The 16846-nt window shown below is 43.1% G+C and overlaps 1 protein-coding gene across 1 annotated transcript in view; it reads right to left on the bottom strand.

Annotated features, from left to right (window-relative positions):
• Positions 1-16846, bottom strand: part of LOC108897297 (ankyrin-3-like) — a 93811-nt gene that overhangs the window by 11350 nt on the left and 65615 nt on the right. Inside the window, 13 exon segments of the mRNA XM_051076931.1 lie at positions 312-386; positions 1282-8559; positions 9879-9960; positions 11360-11386; positions 11919-11981; positions 11983-12042; positions 12526-12651; positions 12833-13061; positions 14262-14358; positions 14730-14937; positions 15203-15414; positions 15794-15948; positions 16130-16354. Coding sequence (XP_050932888.1) covers positions 312-386; positions 1282-8559; positions 9879-9960; positions 11360-11386; positions 11919-11981; positions 11983-12042; positions 12526-12651; positions 12833-13061; positions 14262-14358; positions 14730-14937; positions 15203-15414; positions 15794-15948; positions 16130-16354 — 8837 coding nt within the window.

The raw sequence follows: 16846 nt of genomic DNA, 5'->3' as shown, positions 1-16846 counted from the left end.
CAGTATTTAAGTGTCTGTCATTGTAATCATTGTGCACACATGCAAATTGCCGAAGTTAAATTACATTATAGATATATGTTGTATATATGCTTTTCTGTAACAGGGAGACTGTTTCATTCTCTATACTTTTTGTCCCCATTAAATGATCTATGGGTCCCCCCTTTCAGGGCTACATGTAATATTATAATCCCTATGTAAGATATTCTGTTAGCCTGAAGATGGCAGTAAATAACAGGATTTCAGACTGTGAAAGAAAGCAAGTCAGGTACTGAGAAACTGAGCTCAGGACTGAGAGAAAGAATTTGTTTCACCTGTCCAGCTGAGTCCTAGGTGATCTGCGACGATAGCCATGCGTAGGTCCGTTCGCTCACAAGGACTTTGGGGACCTGGGAAGATAGATGACAATGACTCATCAATAACATTCACATTCCTCTCCCCCTATACACTAATCTAAGAGAAAAATAAACATGTACATAATTTTCCTTTTCTGGCCACTTATTCATCAGAATTAATCAAGGTTGTATTAAAAATATTTATATTACAATGGTTAGCATATTGCTGTAATAAATCTGTAATATAGGTTATATTATAACCCCTGGATGGCAAGAAAAGGATATTTCACACTAGAGACATTATGGGCAACTTAAACATGTTCATCAAGTAAGTGGTGTTCTGTGACTGTTTGTGGTATGTATCCTCTAGGCAGGCAGTAACTGTCATGAGAACCACACAAAACAAAGCATAACACGACTCTTGACAACAGACTCAGTTCTATAAATCTAGGGTGGAAAGTTCTATGTTAGGATCTAAAATGTCAACATGCGAAGACGCCTTTGTGTGTTCTTTGCCAACAGTAGTTAGTTTAAATGACAATTGATAGCATGAAAAATTCTGTAAGAACAAACTACTACAATAACTCTGTAGCCACCCCGCACAGACAGACAGACAGACAGACCAGGGAGTTGTCAAACAAGGGACTGGTTGTGCCAGTGGACCAGTCACTACTGCTGGCATGCTCACTCTACCATAGGGGGTTAAAATAGGTTGAGAGGGGGAGGGGAACAGAGGAAAGAGAATCTTGCAACAAGGACAATACAGTACACAGTACATCAATGACAAAAAAGAAATTTAAATGACAGCTACTGTTCTGAAGAGAATATGTAAACACGCCACAGGCATTCCAGTCAATCCATTAAACGATCACAACGATGTCATGCAACTAAAAGTGAAATATAGAAATATATAGATGTATTTTAAACATAGTGTGAAAGTTTTACAAACTAGGCTTGATCTCCGCGATGGGAGGCGTTCGAGACCCTGTGAGTCCCTGACTGCCCTCCTTCCCACCAGTCCGCCTACTCCTCCTGCTCCTCTCACTGCCGGAGGCCCTGTCCGTCGTCGCCACCTTTGCCCTTACGGACGCGGCCCCGGCCTCAGCCCTCGAACCTCTACCAGACCTGGATGAGCGGGAGGGCTGGGAGGGCTGGGAAGGCTGGGAGGCGTCCGACAGAGAGGTGCTCCGGGAGGTGCTGTCTTCCTCCGACTGCTCTGTCTGCGTCTTTTTCTCCTCGTCTGACAGGCGGTCCACCAACTTTAGCGTCTCCCCGCTAATGCCTTTAAAGTATTCGATGGTGCGCTTACAAATTTCACTAGGGTTTTCCTGCCTGTCCTTTCTACATGCTCCCTCACTTGTGACACTGCTGACCTGATGCCTGTCCTTCAGTGGTAGCCTTGAGGGCAGCTGTATGGCTGCTCTCTCTGAGTCCAATGCCCTCGTTGGCTGTGAGGCAACTCGAACTGAAACAGGTGAGCTAGCTGCAGCAGCAGGGCTGCTCTTTTTAACATCCTTGATTGGTATTCTAGACCTGGGCTCTACTTTGGCTATGGCTGGCTCTCCTCTTTTCCTGACCTCAACCGTCACTGCTTGTTTGGGCTTCTGTTTCCCTATGGCTGTTCCCTGCGTGTGAAATGACCACCCTGATGCTTTAACTGGAAGCCTTGACTTGGGCTGCTTCACTTCACTTTCTTTAACTGTTTCATTTTTTTGGTCCTGCACTTGACTGCTGTTGTGTACATCTGCTCTCTCTTCTAAATCCCTACAGCACAGTGTTTCTATCCTGCTAGCTTTTTGAAGGGTAGGCTCAGAGGAGGACTGCAAATTAAACACCACACTACCACACTGAATGTAGTTGGCCTGGACACTGGAGGACTCGAGGTTATTGTTGTTGTTGCAGTTTTCAGAAGGGTAATCTCTTCTCTCTAACTTGGGCTCAGTGTGTCTGCTAGACTGAGTCTCTGTACACTGGCTCTCTATACTGATGTATTCTGGCACCATCTGACCCTGTGACATTTCAGTTTTACAATCTGTGAGATCCCCTGAGTCTTTTTTCACAGTTATAGAGGCAGCTATGCCCATCTTAATAGGAGTGCGTAATTTGGGATCAACCTTAGAGGCTGTGATTGTGCATGAGGAGGCAGTCTCAGCTATGGCTTCACAGGTGGGAGCATCAGTACCGGTATAGCCAGTGTCACTGCCAGGCTGTGCAGGGCTGCATTTTGCTGTTGTTGCTGCTGGTGTTGTTGGTGTAGTGCTGCTGTCTGTGGTAGTATCTATAACATTCACCTTCCCATCTACTGTGGCCCTCTCCCCTGTTTTTGACTGAGAGGAAATTACCCCCAGGCTCTTGCCCCCTCTCCCCTTCTCCCCTGTTTTAGGGTCAGAGGAATGCTCACCAATCTGGAAAAACTGAAGCCTCTCTTCAACAAAGTCCCGCTTGCTCATGTCAATAGCACCACTGCGGGTCATCTCAAACATCTTCCCTTCGTGGAAAGGGAAGGGGTTAGGCTCACTAGTCGGTGTGCTCTCATCAGTCGGTGTTCGAGCGGGGGTTGTGTCAGGTGTTGTAGCCTGTGATTTGTCCTCCACCGATAAACCAAAGGGCTTGGGGTCCTCCTCTTTTGTTTTGGACTCAAAAACTCCCTCATTATCACCCCCTTTGGTGGACCAGGGGTCAAAGTCCAGGCCTTTCGTGGCAACAGTTTTAAAGGTTGAATTCAGCTCCTCTTCAAGTTGGTAAGCAAAGTAGTTGTCTCCAAAGCCCTGCCTATCTGGATGTCTGCCTTCTAGGGTATAATCTTTTTCATCTCCACTGCTTTTTACTGAAGATGTGCTAGTTTTAGTCTTTCCATTGTCCCCACCTTCTTCACATTTTTCTTCTTCTATCACTTCAAGTTTGGACTGACTAAATGAGCGGTCGGTTGTTTTTCCATCATTAGACAAACTTGATGTCTTAGGGTCTTCGCTCAGTCCATCATCCTCATCTTGAAGGTCATACCCATCTAAAGAGTCTATTTCAGTTGCATCAGTGTCATGGGAGAACTCAGCAGTGGTTGCTATGGAGCAGTCAGTGATTGACTGGTCATTGCCATTTTGCTCAAAGTCAGCATCTTCCCCCTTTACAACACCATTGATCCCAGACTCTTTATTACTTCCATTTTTCTCTGATCGTTTGTTTTTCGGTCGTTTGTCTCCCTCCTCTTTCATTTTGAAGGTGTACTTTTTGATAGGGATGGGGTGGAAGACAGACTCATCATCACTGGAGTCACTGTTATCAGCTCCGGGGGGAATAGGGGATGGAGGCTGGACCCTGATGATTGGCTCTGCTAAGAGGTGCCTATCATGCTCCTCTTGGAGGTTTACCTCCATCATCTCTGTCTCTGCCTCAGAAGAAGCACACGACCCCCTTTTCTCAGGGTCAGACTGTTCTGTCTCTAAGGGAGGAGGAGGTGGAAACTCTATATAAGCCACTCTTTTCTCCTTTGACTTATGTCTCTCCACATCCTGTTTTTTACTGTGATTCTCTGAGGAAGCTGGCTTAGATTTTTCCTTCGAGGGCTCCTTGTAGATGAAGGTCTTTCCTTCTTCCTCTTCAGACTCCTCTGGGATAGGGCTTGGCATGCCAGGCATGAAGCCTATCACAGAGTCTGGTGTTCTTGAGGTCAGACTCACTTCTTCTGAGCTGGGGGTCTCAGGGGTAACAGGACTTTTCCCAGAGCTATCCATGAAAGTCACTTGTTCTAGAGTGTCATCTTCTGGACTTCCTTGAGGAGATGGAGACTGCTTTTGTTTGACAGTGTAAAATGCACCCCTAGTTTCATGCACTGTCCTACTCTCATGGCTTACTATCTTTTTGTATGTTCCCAACTGCCCCGAAGCTGTTTCTTTCTCATACTGCTTTCCTACTTGGATGCTAACATACACAGGTAAGGGTTTAATATCTTTGAAACCCTCTGTGACAACTACAGGAGTTACTTGATCCAAGTACTCTACTTGGCTGCTATCAACACCATTACACACTACGCTTGACAGGCTGCCATCTGATGAGTCTGTGGATCTTCCTTGAGATGATCCACAGGTAGACTTGTTGGATTCAGAGCTACTGTGTAACCGATTTCTAGCTAAAGTAGGTATATGAGAACCTGTCCTCTCATATGGTTCAACAGAGGCATCTAATTTTAAAGAGGTGGATTTGTGATTTTCGGAGAAATTAGATGGCTTTTTAACAGGAATTTGTGATTCCGAGTTTTTTTTTAGACTATCATTGCTATTTGGACTTTCTCGAACAACAAATTCAGTGTAGATTATTTTCTTGGTCGTTTCTTGTCTTTGAGAATCACTATTATTGCCATCTTTCTTAGAATCATGGATTAAAGAATGCGATAGTTTAGGAGATTGGGGTTTATAGCTCCCATAGCCTTGGCTCTCCCAAGTTTTAAATAACTTTTTCTCTTCCTGATCTTTTCCACTGGTCATATGCTTGGGTGAGAACTTACTTGATTCATTATCTAGACATCTCCTCTGGTTTCCTGGACTGTCAGGTGTTTTTGGAATATCTGAACCAGCAAACACCTGATACACGGGTAGCTTACTTTCCTGGAGTTTCCTAATTGGAGGACTTGAATTTTGGCCACCCTGATGACTCCTATCTTGCCTTTGAGCCTCTTGCTCAAATTTCAGCCTCACTGCACTCACTTTGGAGGAAGACATCTGAAAAGGTTTGGAGCTTTCACCTGTGCTTCCCTGTGATTTACCATCTCCTTGTTTTCTTGGCTCTGAATCACTGTACTGCAGCAGTACTCTCCTCTCTGGACTGCTGGGTAAGCTGGCACATTTTCTGTCACTGGCATTAAACCTATCTCTAAGCCTTTCTCTGCTCCACTCTTCTCCACTACCCCCGTTTCTGTAAGCTGACCTCTCTGGACTGCTGTGTGTAGAGCTCGGCCCTGATCGTGATTCTCTGAAGTCTGGTCTGCGAGATTTCTTCTCTGGAGATGAGAGCTCATCATTGAGCTGTTCTGTTTTATCACGAAAGAACTGAGATACCTCACTGAGTTTTTCCTCTGCCTCCTTTACAGTCCTGTCCACTCTGTCCTCATACATAAGCTGTTCTCTGTCCTTGTTCTGTGTGTCATCTGGCACACGCATCCAAACAGATTGCTTTGGGCTACCAGGCTCAGAAGAATACTGCAAAAGTGTCAGCTTGTCAAAGTTATCATCAACACTGGCCATTCTTCCGGATTTGTCAAACACATTTCTCGGTGACCTGAAGACATACTCTGTCCTTGGCCCAACTGATCTTCCCTCACTATGACTGCTTCTGTCTGGTGAGTGGAAGCGAGACCTATCTCTCAGATATTCCTCTGTGTCAGAATGAGACTGGTCAAATTTCTCAGAGAGTAGCATTTTCTCAGCAAAATTGTAAGATTCACCCCTGAGTTCTGATGATTCATCCTCATTGTACTCTACAGATTGCTGGCTAAGTAGCTTTAGTGTTTTGTAAGAGTCATCTGCCATGAGCTGGGCTGAACTAGGGCGACTGTCTTCCTCTTGTGACATGGGTGTGTTCACCCTAGGGGAGTCAAGATACACTGGAAGTGATTCCTCAGGCTCCTCCTCCTCCTGTCTATTACCTGGGTAGTAATACATTTCCTTCTCTGCGTGGTTTTTTGTCTCTCTGATGATGACCTCTGTTGGTTCCGTTTTATTGCCTTTTTCAATGTGAACTTCAATTATTCTTTCAACCTTAGGTTTGGAGTTGATGTCCTCGAGGACTCTTGGTGAGGTTTCCTCACTGCCAGACTTGTGTTCGAATAGTCCAGCCAGCTCTCTAGAAGGGTCCTTGCCTGACTGAAAAGCTTTCATTATGTCATGCACAGACATTGTCTCCTCACACTTTTCAGACGCTGCTTCTCTGCCAGGTGGTTTGTGATAAACCATCCTGGTGGTGGTAGTGATGTGAGTCTCCTCCTTTACCCGCATCCCTTTTCCCATTGGATCCTCATCTGGGCTGACTTTTATTGAATAGCATTTATTCTGTTCTGGACTTGATGTAGCTTGATTCAGATGCCCTTTAGAATCTGAATCAATATATCTGACAGGATGTGCATCCTCCATTGCAGGCTGTTTGTTATCCTCTGGGGGCTCATAGCTCCTGATGACATGGACAACCTCAGTCCTTGTCTCAGTGATCACTGGTGGAACTGGGATATCCTGAAAAAGAGCCTTGGGACCCATGCCTTCTGCACTCTGAGGGGCAGAGGGTGTCCTTTCACTCCTCGTCTCAAAGCCACTGTCTGAGAGGGGGCTTTTATCCTGTTCATGTGAGATATCATCAGGGGATTCTAGCACAGTGTCTGCTCCAAAAAGTGCATCTGCTACTTTACTGATCTCTTTGTCTGAGGCTGAAGAGCGCATGTTTGTTGGAGGCATTTTGAGCTTATGCTCCTGAACTGCTATGGTGGGTTTTAGGACACGTTTCTGCTTCTCCTTGCCCTCTCCTTCTCTCTTACCCTCATCTGCTTTATGCTTTGTGTCATGCATTTTGGAGAACGAGCTGCTACCAACATCATTGGCCAGGTAGTCAACCACTTTGGAGAGATTGAAATCTCTATCTGGTATTGTTTTTGATTTGGCTTGAGGAACCACAGTCTCATATCTTGGTGGATAGCTCCAGTTGCTTGGTGGTTGTTCAACCTGTACTTTTGAGAAGTGTATGTCATCCAAAGAACCCCTTGCCAGGGAAACCTTACCATCTTTCACAGCATCTTTAGTAAGGATTTCGCTCACTTTTACCAAATCTTGCTTTACTTTCTCCACAATCCTATATGGCTCCTCGTCCTCGATCTTTGCCTCTTTGGGAGAATCAGACTGAAATCCTTTATTGGCTGTGGAATTTGGGTCTGTCTGCAAAATGGCTGACATTCGTATCAAGTCCTCTTTCATTTCGGCTACATCCTTTAGAATCTCTTGGCTGGACGACAGTGGTGATGTGTTTGATTTCAGGCCAGCAGAAAAAAGAGGAGCTTTGATGGGGGAAAGAGTTCTGGCAAAGGAGGACTGCAACTGAGCATTCACCTCAGCTGGCACCGACTTCCGTGGGGACAGGAGGGCAGCAGCTGACTTGGACACCTCAGGTAACTTTTTAAACTGGTGTTCTGGTAGCACGTTAATAACAGAGTACACTGGAACAGTCATTGTACTGGATGTTACAGCAGTGGTGGCATTAGGAGGGGATCTCAGAGAGGCATAAAGGGAACTAGAAGCTGATGATCTCATGGACTGATATGAGGAGGATGCAGAAGAGGACAAAGACTTCAAGGTGCCATAGCCTGCAGAGCAAGAATTAAATGTTTTTTCAACCTCATCAAAGGCTGCATTGACACTTGTAGTTGCGGCATTGGTGGTTGCTTGTATTCTCTCTTGCAGACTGCTGGTGAGAAGAGATGTTGGGGATGAAGAGCGGTACTGTGTAGGAGACACAGTTCCATTGATCAGAGCTGCAGCACTTGGAGAGGTGTTGGATTTCAGTGGTGACGAAAGAGATGAGAACAGGTTTCTTGCAGGACCTGTGACATCTGAAGCAAAGGAGCGCACAGAGGAGAGACCAGGGACTGTTTTTATGGGTGAGGAGGAAGATGCTGTGCCACTAGAGCCCCCAACAACAGTCTTGTATGGTAGGGGTGAACTGAACATACTCAGAGAAGATTTGGGAGAGGTTGGTGGGGTCATGCCTATGGATGTTCTCTCAAGAAGAGCGTTTCCGCCTCCAGAGACAGTTATAGGGGAGGTCCTAGCAGATAATGCTGCCAGTCCTTTCATAGTTATAGGGTCCGGGGCACTTTTCCCTGGCGAAGCCAGGGGACTAGAGGTGACCTGGGCCGGGTACTGGGCTTGTTGGACTACAGTTTTAATAGGAGAGGAGATGGTTCTGTAAGATCGGATGGGAGAGGCCATGTCACTAACTGACTTAACAGAAGAGGCAGGTGATCCAGGGATGTTGGTCTTGATTGGGGAGGCAGAGTTGATGGACCAGACAGATTTTAATGGAGAGGCAGAGGGCGTGTTGGATGACGAACTGGAGAGGGAGCCAAACCCAGACTTGGCTTGGCCAGGGACGGCGACAGGAACAGGCGACCACGCCTGATAAGATCTCGTTGAAAAGACAGGTTTGTGAGGGTAGCTAGAAGGCTGTGTTCTCGGCGAGCCTCGATCAGTTGTTTCTTCAACAATAATATAAACCAAAAGCAATAAGGAAGTAAACATAAAATGTAACATAAAATAATTTGAAATAAAACATAAAAACCAGAAAGAGAAATTTGAGTCAGTCAGAAACAGCGTTATTCACAGCAGCAAGACAAAAGTTTAAAATAACGTAACAGTTGAAACAGGGAGACTTTTTGTCAACATGAAATGTAAGAAAGGCCCTGTTCAAAAATCCAGGATGATATGACAAGTGATAGTCTAACATCAATGACCAATGACAAACTACACCCGATAAAGAATGGATTGTGTATAGGAACAAAAATGCTTCACATATGGTAGAGGTGACAAAAAATGACATGGTAACCAAAAACAATTCTATTGACTTTTGATGTGCTTAATCTATTTGCCTCCTTGCAACAGTGCCTTTTACAAAATATGTTTCACTGACATGTGATTATCCTTTCATTTGGTTCATTTCCAATGCCAGAGATGACCCCACAAGTGTAAACCATTGATAAAAAAATATATCACTTTACTTGTTTGGTCATGACTTAAAATAAAATATGAGATTGCACTTTACAAAATAGTTAAAATAAGTCATTATTGTTCATATTATTGTCAACAACATGATTGTTTTCACAACAGACTCAGATGGATAAGGTTGGAATAATAAAACACAGACAGTATCTCAGATTTTTTAAAACTCCTGTGTCCTGATAATAGTAAAAAATGCAGTATGAAAACTTTTCCAAAAATATATAATGGTTGTCTGGAATGTATGCCAATATCTTGTAAATGGCAAAATGTTCTCACTAACATAGTCTCACTGTGGGGGAAATCAAGTTAATGTAAAGTGCAACCTGTTACCACATTAAATACACAGCCGCACACAATCATAAAGCCAATAAGAGTGAAATGGCCACTGAAAGAATGAGAACAATTCAAAAAAATATTTTTATTCAACATGAATTGAAACATTTTTTGTTCAAATGATAAACGAACAGACACACAATGATTCCCAGTGTTTTCACAAATGTAAAATAACATAATAGCTGGAACAGGGAGACTTTTTGTCAACATGGGGTGGGTAAGCAAAGCGTAACACACAGTAAACCATGCAAATGTTTGATGAATGACAAATGATGTGAGAGTATGTGTCAGGTGAAGAGAATAAATGAATGATGAATGTGTTTTGTCATGTAGATCTCATTTTGTATCTATTGTATATGGAAAAAGTACACTGTATGAAGGGACCTTAAAGCACTAAAACTGATTAAAGTTACAGAAATATCTAAAATCAATTAAAATTTCATGAAAGTAAAAATGGGAAACTCACTCGCTGCTGGGTCGGTCAAATAGCTGTAGCGCTTACGCAAAGCTAAGGAGGCAAAGGTATGACGTCGTTCTGGCTTTTCAGTCTGAAACAAACAAAAAAGAACAAAAGATGCTTCAACATAAATAATATGGTGAAATGTAGTTCTAATCTAGTAGAATTAGGTCTAAATGATAATGCTAACGTGTTAACTTTGATATTGCAGTGCATGGTCACTGTCCTGTTTTTAGTGAATCAAAACATGCTGTTAGTAGTGGCACAAGGAGGCACTGCAGGTGCATCATAGTGTCTCCTCTGGAGAGTACTGGACTGTTTCTCTACATCTTTTCATTTATTGCATTCCTCAATATCAGTGCAATGAAATAACTACAGACAATATATGCTTTGTCTGTATGGCCTAACCCTGACACTAACTGTAGTATCCAGTTGTGATGGTTTCAATATTTGGACAGTGATATACATTCAGACCAGTCTGCAGGAATTATGTTCATAATGGACAATTCTGCATTTTACAATTTACAGTATATGCCAACATTCAGTGCCAATGCAGATAATTGTGTGCTCTTTATGTAACAAGGCGAAACATTGTGGAGGTTAGTGTGATGAAAGTGGGTCTAGTGTGTTCACCTTTCATGCCAGTGACCGGAGTCTGTGTCCCTCTCAGACAATTATTGTTGGTTTTTGAAAGTACAACTGCAATCTTCTGCAAACCTTAACCATGTTGTTTGCCTAACCTCTAGTTATATGTGGCACTGAACATTCAAAACTGCTGCCACTGAACATTAACTGGATTTAATAACCTGGTTGCTGAATTGTCCAATATCAACATTCTGTCCAGTGAGTGGGTTGATATATTCATGTAGTAAGAATATAACAAACATAGTCTCTACTTAGAATGTAAATACTCAAACAGCCTTATCTCCCTTTGATTAAACTGTAAATGTTTTGGCATGCAGCTAAGTGTTAGTATTCTCTGTTAACACACAAGCCAAGGACAAGGGTGAAGAAGGGAAACCCCAAATACCACAAAACAATGCCTATGTGGACAAATGATAAGAGTTAGGGATTCATCTTTAGCTTAAAAGAGATATCATAATCCTGTGTGAAACATTATATGAGTTAATAGTAAGTATGAAGATATGGTGATTTCCTGTTGAACATGTATGGAAAGGAAGATAGAGATGAAAAACAAGCTGAAGTGTGGTACAGTAACTGGCTCCACTGGACTCAGGATGAAGACAACAATAAATAAGTCCTTGCTGATTAAAACAGTTGCCATTTCCACTCATGCACTATATGGGGTTACTTCAGCAATGACATAGCTGTGTAAAAAAACGTGCAGTCAGAAGCATCGTTCACACGCAGGCTGCTGTTCAGAGGCAAAATATTTGCAATCCACATATTTACTACAGCATCTGCAGTAAAGCAAACAGAAAGGACGAGAAAGAAGAAGCGGTTCCATGTGATGATGAAGAACTGTTTACCTCATCATCAGGATCAGACTCCATATCCTGTGGTATTCCAAGATGCATTGCAGGAGAGGAGAGAGATGACACAATGGAGAGCAGGGAGGTTATAGTGAGCGGGGAGGTGGAAATAAAATTCAGGGGATGAAAATGGAGCAGCAAAAACAACAAAAGGCATCAGAAAAAATCTGAGATTAATAAAAATATAAACAGCAAAATAAACAAAAGCAAAAGCAAAATAATTACAGTTTCTTGTGATCAATCAACACCACAACAAACAAATGAGAAGAGAGCTTTTTTTTTGTATAATTCTTATATACCCACAGTGAGCCAAGCAATAGAACAAAGCACGCTGTGCATGTGTGGCTGCATGTGTACGTTGTGGGGTCGTAAGACTGGCACAGGCTTTAACACTAATAAAAGACACAAGCAGCAGGCAGTCATTTCTGGGCTAAATGAACTTCAGTGGCTCCTCTTGATGTCAGGACAACACTCCTTTCTGTCTCTGAGTTTCATTTACATGTAGATGACATGATATGGCCTGTAAGGATGAACTATTCAAACATGGTGATCCTACCTTCTTGTGGGTTGGCAGTGTGATATTCAAATTGCATATGGCAGTCTGTGGAAGGCCTTTGGATGGTTTTTGGCTCTCTCAGGAAGGAGAGGCGGCCACATGGCTCCTGGCCCATATCTCTGATCTGTAGAAGATAGCCAAAAGATTGCATCACAAGTTGACCATACAAACAATCCCAAGAACGAGTAGAGATGGGAGTAGAAATTTCTGCATTTCTTTCTATCTCAACCTATTGCACTTTTGTAAATTTGGATACTGTCATACAGTATATAGATATAAAGCTTTAACAGGTAGAGTGTATTTCATTGGTCAGTTGGCATGCATGTCATAAGACTAGGACAAATAAAATGAAAAAAACAAACAGTGTGTTCTACAGTGTGACACTAATTCATTTTCCTGCAATTTTCCTGAAACAATGCATCAGACAGGGCAAAAAAAATGGAATTGCTATGAATGAATGTCAGCTAATTAGTAGAGGATGATCATTTCTGACATAATTTAATCAGCAAGGCACATTCACAAATTAGATCAGAGTGAATAACATACAGTAAATGTTCGCAAAGAGAGAGAAAGAGAAAGAGGGTGATAGGAGGGACAAATGTCATACCTTCACATTGAAAGGAAGTCTGTTTTCCTTGAAGGAGTAGAAGTTAAAAACCAACTGCTGGCCACTTTTGGTGAGAGGGGACAGGTTGCCATAGCAATCCACGTGGATAGGCTTGCCCTCGAGAACCTATAGAAGTCAATTGACCAAAAGTGCAGCATCACAGCTTAAACAAATTCTGCAGATGAAGGTTGATGATGATGAATTGATATGGTGTTGCATTTCACTATCCTATCCTATTTATTCATTTGTGTATTTGTAATCTATTAGACTTCTTACTGTGGCATATTAAGTACTACAGCAACTCCACCTCAATATCTTTGCTCCGGGCCACTTCCTCAAAGTTCTCCTGCTGCTCAAGGGTCTTGTCCACCTTGTCATCTGTCATGCAGAAGCAGCGCAGCCGAGCCTCAACAGCGTCATTCATCTTGGCGAACACCACAAACTTGGCCAGGTACGGCACGCAGATCAGCTCCCGGTATAACTGAGACGCTAGACTCACCGTCTCAGGAATCTGGTGACAGTCTGCGAGCCAGAACCTGTGGAGGAGAGAACAGAGGAACGAGGAGAGGAGAGGAGAGAAGAGGAAAGGAGACAGGGGTAAGTTAGCCAAGTAAACAATTTGCTTAATATGAGGATGATTTACGACAATCTAAAATACTGAACTCTACACTGCATATGTAAGCAATTTTTGTATCAAACCTTTCATAGGGCTGCAACTCTGTAGTGTAAGTGAAATAGTAAATTATTTAAATAATAAATCAAACAAGCTGCATCACTTCTCTGCGGGTTGAACACAGACACATGACAGCTGCGTAGTAATCACCAAAGGGTGCTCTGTTAATATCAGGCTGCATACTCGCCACATGACACTAATCTAGTTAAGATGAGAGTTCATGACTTTGTGTACTGTAACCAAGAGGTTCATTGGCTGGGGTCAGTTTAGCAGCCTTATTACGAGTTATGCCTCAACAATGTGCTGATGTGAGTTTGTATCACTTTGGTACTGAGGTGTATGCCTGTCAGTATCCAGGGCCACAGAGAAAAATGTCTATTTAAATACTGAACAGTGTCAGGAGGAGAAAAAAATCTACTATCAAGTCACTTAATTAATTTAATAAAGGGGTTAAAGTAAGTCTCAACATGTAGACAAGACGAGAACTGACTCCTGTGTGAAAGTGAGAGCAAAAGAAAGATGCTGAAATCAGGAGAATAAACAGCTGCTAAGAGTAGAAGTCTGTAGATTCAAGTGCCAGCTGACAGTAATTTTCTCTTGTGATAGATTTTAGGATTCACTCTTTGGCATTTTAGCTTGGAAAATGACATAATTTGCTTTCAAAAAAACTGAAGAGAAACAACCATTGTTTTGGTCCCATTTTAATTTACAGTAGGCTCTTGTAATGATATTTTATATTTGCTGAAAATAAGTATTAATTATCCAGCTTTTTGTAACCAGAAAATATTCTGAATATTTTTTAAATGATTGATTAATTAATTGAATATTGATTGTTTCAGCACGACTATACTGTGTCCCTTTAGTTACTGATTTTGCTTCAGCAGTCAAACTTCGGTAACTGGCTTAAATAAACAAAACATTGTAATCTCTACATATATTTGGACACGTATATCAGGTAAGTTATGTGAGGGGTAAATCACTATATGGAATTTAAAATACTGTGGTGTGCTGTGTGTATGGTTGGTTTGCGCATCGTGTATGTGCATACATGTGCGTTTCTCACCTGGCCGACACATTTGTGGTGAAGGAGACGCAATCAGTAACAAAGGACAGTGGTGTGGTCCCTGTGATGTCTTCCCACTGGGCAGGGGACGTCCCTCCTGTATGAAACATGGGCCAAAAGATGAGCTCACTGCCTTTCCAGCTGAGCCAGTGTTCTAGCTTTCATAATCCCCATCCTTTTATCTTCTCAGTTCTTCATCTTCCCTCTATCGACCAGTGGCCTTTGACATCAAAGTACAGGCCTGATGTACCCACGGCTATTCAATTTTCAGTGATCCTGAGTTACTAACTCTGTTTCATGTATAATAAATGGTTGAACAACTCTGTCTGGCATCACAAATAACATATATTAGCAACTAAGAATACAATGTCTGTCAAACTAAACTCAAATCTAATCCTGTAGAGGCAATTTGGATGGAGGTAACCCTACACATTTTGTCATGCTCTAGTTATACAAAGATCCACTTGCCAGTGATGCTGCACAGCAGACGTAGGCAAGGTGCGGAGTCGCCTCGGTGGCCACTGGGATGGCCTTCCGCCGATCTAGGTGGGACAGGGATCGTCATTGTGATCGGCTTGTGGAATTTCCTCCTCCTGGGTTCTACGGTGACAATGGGGCTGAAGGTGGCTCTGTTGCCCAGGACCGCCCTCACCATGTCGTCTGGCACAGGCTGAGCCTAAAGAACAACAAAGGATGACAAGTGCAAAGAGCAAAGTTGTAGGCTCAGTGTTTGTTGATTAAAATTTGAGAATTCTTCCATGAAAACTTCTCCTGAACTTCCCACAAAAATAATTGGGCCAGGCGTGTCAAGCGGAATCAAATATTCAACCAAAACTAGGTCAGGTATTAATAAATGATACGTCCGTGGACAGTATTTGCAACAAAAACGCCGAGTCATGAAACAGATTAAATTTGAGCTGATCAAAGGAGTCTTGCTGTACCTGCAGGCCAACACGGATCCTCTTGGTGAGCGCCCCTTGCGGGAATGACGCCTGCACCATGGGCACGGTGCTGCTGGACAGCACGCCTCCGTCAGGGCCCATGTGGTTAGACTCCTGCTTTATCCGTGACACCACAGCAAAATACTGAGGGAAATCTCTGGTGACGATGCGGCAGATGCGCTTCTTTTCCAACTCAGCAGGGCTGTCCAGCTCTGTGACAGAAAATAGTATTTTTTAAATGTAATTTTAAGCAACATTTAATGGGCGCTGCCTTTTTCCTGAGAGGTCAGCCTTTATGCATGCATTTAAATGTTAGGAACTACTGAGGTAAGGTGGTTTGGTCAGTGTCACTACAAAAGGACACTAAATAGGCTAAACAGCATGAATTAAAAAAAGAAAAAAGAAAAAATGCCTCCGGAGTGAAAGTCTGATTTTCTAGGTCACCACCTGACATAGCCTGAGGTTATGTAGTATAGGTTTTCCTAAGTGGTTCAGTTCACCTTCATCCATTCAGTCATACTGCAGGCTATCACACTGTATTTGCAGTCTCTGTGGTTAAAGTTGGGCCATGCAGAATAACCTTTCGTTTACCTTCATCCATCCCAGTGAGCAGGTCGACAAGGTCCTCTGGTCTGGCGTCAGACTGGTGCTCTTTCCATGTATCACCATTATCGCTCCTCAACACAATCAGCTCCCTCTCTTTCCCCCGCATGGAGCCAAAATGAGGGATCTCCACAATGACAGGACTGTCGGAGAAATGAGAGAACAATAAAACAGTCAGAGCAGCTGAGACGTTTCCTTGATTACGTAATAATTGGTGGTTAATTAGCTGCAATATATAACCGTTCTCTGAGTCATGATATTTTAAGTGGATATTAGAAAATGCAACTCATCAACACAGCAGAGGGAATGTCTCGAGTGTCCTACCCGAGGAACTGAGCCCCAGCTGGTCCGACTTCCACCAGCCGGCTGACCAGACCCTCTCCCTCCACCATGGGAGGTGGGTAGGCCAGTTTGTGCCTTTTGGCCAGGCGACAGGTGATACGTGTGGGTGCCGTGCACTTCCTGGGAGGGATGATGATGCGCATGCCATTGTGGCGGCTGCCTCTCATGGAGCCGCCGCGGGCATCCACCATGAAGCTGACCAAGAACCTGCGAGATGGAAAAAGAGCGATGTTAGAGGAGGAAAAGACACAGACAGAGGAAAAAGAAAGGACAGAAGCCATACCACGGACACAAGTGAGGAGGACGATTCCCATGCTGTGATCATCGTACACCCAAACAAAGTAAGGAAAAGAGAGGAAGTAACAAAAATAGAGAGAGAGAGAGCAAGAGACATAATGAAAGAAAGAAGAAAAAAAACATGCTTTGAGTTCTGAAAGTTGGAAGTTCTCACCTTCATCTGCCTCAATTTAGAACATTAAACACTGTCTGAAACTAAACAGGTTGCTAATGAAGGCGCAGAAAGTTTAGTTTCCAGTTCTGAGGCTAAAGGTGAGACTTGCCAAAGTTTCAGTTCCTCTAAAGCAGCATTCAGTGATCAAATATTAAACACCTGCACAAATGTTTCACCAAGATAGAGTTAATGTGATTAATATGTAATGTGTCCCACTCATCTAATTAATAGCGCATTTGTGGCATCCT

Source organism: Lates calcarifer, linkage group LG16_LG22, assembly GCF_001640805.2.
Source record: "Lates calcarifer isolate ASB-BC8 linkage group LG16_LG22, TLL_Latcal_v3, whole genome shotgun sequence".
NCBI lineage: Eukaryota > Metazoa > Chordata > Actinopteri > Centropomidae > Lates > Lates calcarifer.
Note: the sequence above shows the minus strand (reverse complement) of the source record. Positions and strands in the feature narration are given on the sequence as shown.